General features: G+C 37.6%; 1 protein-coding gene across 2 annotated transcripts in view; it reads right to left on the bottom strand.

The window, feature by feature from the left end:
- Positions 1-2,540, bottom strand: part of txlna (taxilin alpha) — a 34,527-nt gene extending 31,987 nt beyond the window's left edge. The window contains exons 1-2 of one of the 2 annotated variants that reach the window (XM_069681903.1): positions 2,464-2,540; positions 208-391 (exon numbers count right to left, since the gene is read on the bottom strand). In XM_069681903.1, the coding sequence (XP_069538004.1) occupies positions 208-382 (175 nt within the window). In that variant the 5' untranslated portion in view covers positions 383-391; positions 2,464-2,540. Of the gene's footprint in view, positions 1-207; positions 392-2,433 lie in introns of both variants that reach the window. The other variant, XM_069681904.1, reaches the window with a different exon arrangement.
- Between the last annotated feature and the right edge of the window lie 3,460 nt (positions 2,541-6,000).

A 6,000-nucleotide genomic window follows, 5' to 3' on the forward strand; every position in this document is an offset into this window, starting at 1 on the left:
AAAATGTTTTCAAAATTAAGTCAACTATGATCCACTACAATTCCTGCAGATAGAACCCAAAAAAAACTGCTGGGGTCCTCCAACTGTTCTTGAAATATGAAAAAGTTCCCCTAGTAAGAAAAATGCCTGTAGTCCACTCCCCTCTGTGAAGGATTCACATTTTCATGTAATAGAAACAACATAATTGTGTAAATAACTAAACTTTACCTTCACTTCCAGGCTCATCAACTTGTGGAGGTGTGTCTGTCTGTGATTCAGAGTCTTTGGGCCTGTTGATGTCCAAGTTCACTTCAGCACTTGCAGGTGACTCCACCCCCTCTGCTGTGGGTGGAGAATCCTCATTGCTCTGAGGGGCAGACTCTTCTGTGTCTTGTTTTATCATCTTTAGTATCTTTTAAAGTAGAAACACCAATGTTACATGGCTCACTGGCAATACCACAGAAGTAAAATTCTAAACAACAGGAAACCAAACTTTTTACAATTGAGCTATTTTAGTACTCTTAATTCAGTGCCTATCTATTAATGGTGCCTTCACAGATGTGTTGTTGTGCCATGGGCACTAATACACCCCCATACCATCACACATGCTGGTTTTTGAACTTTGCGTTGATAACAATCTGGATGGTCCTTTTCCTCTTTAGCCTGGAGGACTTGACGGCCATTATTTCCAAAAACAATTTGAAATGTGGACTTGTCAGACCACAGCACACTTTTCCACTTTAAATCAGTCCATCTCAGATGAGCTAGGGCCCAGAGAAGTTGGCGGCGCTTCTGGGAGTCTTAACTTACATTTGTAGATGCAGCGATGTACTGTGTTAAGTGACAATGGTTTTCCATAGTGATTTCTCCAGATTCTCTGAATCTTTTGATGATATTATGGACTGTAGATGGTGAAATGTCTTAATTCCTTGCAATTGCACGTTGAGGAATGTTGTTCATAAACTGTTGGACTATTTGGCCAGCCAGTCTTTCACAAAGTGGAGAACATATATGCGTTACATTAACGCACACTGAACTTTTATATTGTCTGTACACTGCACTATTTTTATTTTTAAGTTTAACTTTATACTGTAAGTTTTTGCACTCACCAATATCCTGCACATCTGTACAGTTTTTAATTCACACCTGTTGTACATATTTTGTATTATACGTATTGCTTTTTATATTTTTATTTTTTTTGCCTGTTTTTTAATGTTATTCTATTTAAGTCTTTTACTCATTTTTATTCTAGTTCTGTGTTAACTGCTCTGCACCAAAACCACCAAAACAAATTCCTTGTATGTGTAAACCTACTTGGCAATAAACCTGATTCTGATTCGGAACCTTGTGCCCTTGTTGATTGTGAACGACTGAGCCTTTCAGTAATGCTCCTTTTATACCCAATCATGGTACTATCACTTCTTACCGATTAAAGGCTTCCATGTGATTGTCTTACTTTCATGAGCTTCCTAATCCAGCCTCCAAATACAGTGTCTCTACTGAGACTCTATACAGTGATTTTAAAATAATAAATCCAATACTTTTCTTGTGAGTACAAGGCTTGGTACTTGGCCACACAAAACAATTACAGAAAATGCCCATGAAATCCATAAAACTGCATTTATCTGGTATAATTTCCTATACTTTTCACAAATCAAATCACAATATATATCGCAGAAACAAAACATATTGCAATGTTAGTTTTTTCCCAATATTGTGCAGTCCTTGCCTATCAACATTATATTAGGAAAAGTATGCTTATAATAACAATAACTACAGATGTGTTGGTAGGCTAAGTGTTTTAAGATTTTTGCTCGCAAGTTTATTTAATTCTGTTAAAAATCCTCATGCAAAATTAATTTACTCAATATAAGACTGAGATTCATACTGCTAAACATGGTCCTACGCGGAAAATATAGCTTAGGACGTGCCATTTAGACTAATTGAGGTGTCAGAATTTGGGATAATAGCTACAGTGTTAGTTTGGTAATAGTTGGACTGAAGCCTGGCATCTAATAAAAGCAAACAATGTAGATTCTAGAAATGACTTTTCTAACCGCCAGAATTGTAGCTAGTTTACTTTTTATGTAACCTAACCTTTATTTTGTGGTTAAATAACCTTGTCAGATGACCAATGACGATGCGTGTGCCTTGGATAATAACACCATTTAGTTAAGATAGTTTCAGATCGCATGTGGACTTAAAAATGTCATTGCAAATGTAACCAACGTTTCCTATCCAATGCCCCTTGTCCTCACAAGCTTTCGCTTTACCACTTGTACCACCTGGCATTCACATCACGTTAGCTAACACATGCTAACAATCGCTAGCTGCCAGATGCAACTAAAACAGCCGGCACGACCACTAGTTAGCTAATGTAACCTCGTGTAAACAGGGCACAAACATGTAAACACATTGGCAGACAAAACTTGTATTTCTTTCGACATTATTTACCGCTTTCTCAGATATTGGGGAATTGTTTACCTTCAGAATCGAGCAGGAAACCGCTAATGTGTTTCCGTCACAGCATAAGCTAGAGAAAATGACTTCCGGTGTTGTTGTTGTTCTTCTTCTTCTTCTTCTTCTTCTTCTTTTGTGTTTTACGGCAGCCGGCATCCACAAAGTTGCATTACTGCCACCTTCAGGCTTTACTTTTCTTCGTTTTCCAACTATTTTAAATCCGTTTGTTAAGTCCAGTCGCCCTTAAAAAGGCTAATATCCACTTTCTTCCCTGTTAACTGTGTCCACTTTGCAAAATACTTTTGACACTGTTCTCCACTCGCCTCATCGTCTGTAATCATTTTTTGTCTCAGGCACCCTGTTGGATGTTTTCCTATTAACTGTAGTGTACTGTTTAAATTGCTGTGCCCTATCAGCGGCCATCTGACAATGATTTACCTTCTTATTAATCTCTATAAACAGACATCTACATAACAAGTTCAGCTAACAATCCGTTCTTGATCTAAAATTCAACTTGAGATAAATTCCCTTGATATACCCAATACCCAATGATTAATTAGAAAATTAGAATGTAATAGCAGCTTAAAACGCAACTTTTATAGATGACATGAGTTGGAGTTGCATTTAAAGTCTGATGTGTAGGTGGTGAAAAGAAGTGGGTGAAGGGAGATAAAACAGTTCCCTAAGGGGCTCCGATGTTGCTCAAAAGATGGTCAGACACACAGCTCTGTAGCCTCACACACAATCCATGAGACCATGGGGGCTTCCACCAGCATGTCCTCCAGTAATTTTCCATTTAATTGCTAGCATTTCAACTGTGTATACTGCTAAATAATAGTAATCCTCTGGTTTCTATGTAACAAGTAATTCTTTCTGCAATCATCCTTTCCATTATTTTTCGAACATGTGAAGTTAGTACAATGGGTCTGTAGCTTGTAGGCTTTGTGGGGTCCTTTCCTGTTTTTAATATACTTATAAATTATGTAATAAGTTTTGTCTGAACATCCAAATATTTTAACATTTTATTGAATTGATAACTTTGCTGCCTTTAATATTATTCAATAATATATAATATTATTTTTAATTATAGATGATATAATATAATATAATATAATATAATATTATAAACTATTTTGTGATTTAAATCTATTTCCCCCTTTCCCTCTTACATAAATACACAAACTGATCCCATGCTTTACTAAATATCCACTTTGCTTCTCTTTCTTTGACCTCTACTTCTCTATCTACATGGATACTACTAAAAATTGAAAAATTATCACTAACAACTGTTGAGTCTTCCCATTATTCCCATTCACATCTGCCTGCCTCCATTAAAACCAGTGTTAAACCCATCACAGTCCTGGAGGCTGAAAACAGGATTTTGGTTGTCACATGTTGTGAGCAGAACCATCTTCAGCTCAACATGACAAAGACAAAGGAACTAATTGTGGATCTGAGGAGGGCAAACAGGTGACCCCTATTTTCACCCGTGTGGACATTGTGGAGGAATATTGGGGTTGTACTTAGATAATAAACTGCACTGGGCCAAGAACACTAAAGCCATCTACAAGGGCCTAAGTTGCCTCTACTTCCTGGGGAGGCTGAGGTCCTTTAACATCTGCAGGACAATGCTGAGGATGTTCTATGAGTCTGTGGTGGTTAGTGCTATCCTGTTTGCTGTTGTGTGCTGGGGCAGCAGACTGGGGGTAACTGATGCCAACAGACTGAACAAACTGATCTGCAAGGCCAGTGACGTTGTGGGGGTAGAGCTCGACTCTCTGACGGCTGTGTTAGAGAGGAGGATGCTGTCCAAGTTACATGTAATCTTGGACAATGTCTCCCACCCTCTCCATGATGTTCTGGTTAAGCACAGGAGCACGTTCAGTGAAAGACTAATTCCCCTGAGATTAGACCACAGAATGCCACAACAAGTAATTCCTGCCTGTGGCTATCAAACTTTTCAACTCCTCCCTCTGACTGTCAGACACTTATTTTCAACTGTGCACTGAACACTGTACATAAACTAGATAATAATATGTGGCATAAACCAACTGTACAATAACTCACCTGTACAATATTCTGACATACTGCATTTATACTGTCAATTTAACAATGTTGTGTTGCTGTATTTAACTTTTTAACTTGTATTTACCATTATTCTGGCAATCATATTAAATTCTGGCATTCATATTTAAGTCACCACAGAGCCCATATTTCAGCATTTTATATTTGACCTTTATTTCTTATTTTATATATAATGCATATATTTGACATATTTCTTACTATTTATAGTTCCTATATTCTTTATGCCATATATGTCTTCATGCTTCTCAACTGTAACGCCCAGATTTCCCACCGATGATAAGTAAAGCACTTCTGATTCTGAAATCAAGTGCTAAACTTACCCATGTGGACATCTATTCTTGACCTCATCCCATTATTAATACACACCAATTTACTGTCCTCCAAAAAGTCTTTTGTCATCCCCATAATGTGCTATGTGAAGTGAAATGTCCACACCAAAAGATATGATTTCTAGTCTGTCTTTGAATTTGCTTTTATTTGTTGATAGCTAGTTTTTGCATGGGTTATATTAATTTATGATGGTGAACAGTACTTCATTTGTCCATATTTCTATTACTATCTTCCTCTTTCCCCTTACTGACAACTTTGAATGGCATATTCTGCTTGATTAATGTAGCACACCCTCCACCTACTCCCTCCACCCTATCACACCTACCAGCAGTATAAATACAGATTGTAAAGTCTAGATGAGGTTTCAACCATGTTTCTTATACACAGACACAGATAACTTCTGGTATACTTGGTAATTGATGAATACTTAAATTTCTTAAATTCTTGTCCATTTTACTACTAACCTCCTTGCATTCCATTGTAATATAACAACCATGCCTTAGCCTTTTGCTAACCAACCCATAATGCCTGTTGAGTTGCCTGAGCATTGAGATTGTTCCTCGCTTTTCTCCATGTCAGTTTGTTAATGTTTAGATGATTTGTTGCTGCTTTTACTATAAACTATATTCTTTTAGTTTTTGTTTTGTTTCCATTGATTCATTTATGCATTTATGACTCCTGTTCTATCAGCATAATCTCTTCAAATCAATTAACACTTTACTATCTTTAGTTTGTTCTTGCTGTTTGTTTTGTTGACCATCATTTGTGTCTCCTGTATATCTCTCTCTCCCCTGGTTAATCACCTTGACAGCTTCTGAACATGCAATTTGCACTCTGACTTGTTGAACCTGTACCTTCCTTTTAAAAACCTCACATCCACCATATACCACATTGTGGTCATCTCTGCAAATAATAATAATAAGAAGAGATACTTTATGAATTCTATTTTTTCCCACTCTGTAAGGACAAACATGCTACACAGGCCCGAAATACACACATGCACAAACAGGACTCCATGGACATGCACAAATGGAGAGCTGTCAGAGTGAGGGGGCTGCACATGGACGTGTGCCCTGAGCAGTGGGGGATTTGGTGCCTTGCTCAAGGAGACCTCGCCAGAGCCCAGAAAAGGAGCTGGCATCTCTC

The sequence above is a fragment of the Semicossyphus pulcher genome, unplaced genomic scaffold (genome assembly GCF_022749685.1).
Source record: "Semicossyphus pulcher isolate SPU_LCO1_2020_fin unplaced genomic scaffold, fSemPul1.0.p SCAF_5, whole genome shotgun sequence".
NCBI lineage: Eukaryota > Metazoa > Chordata > Actinopteri > Labriformes > Labridae > Semicossyphus > Semicossyphus pulcher.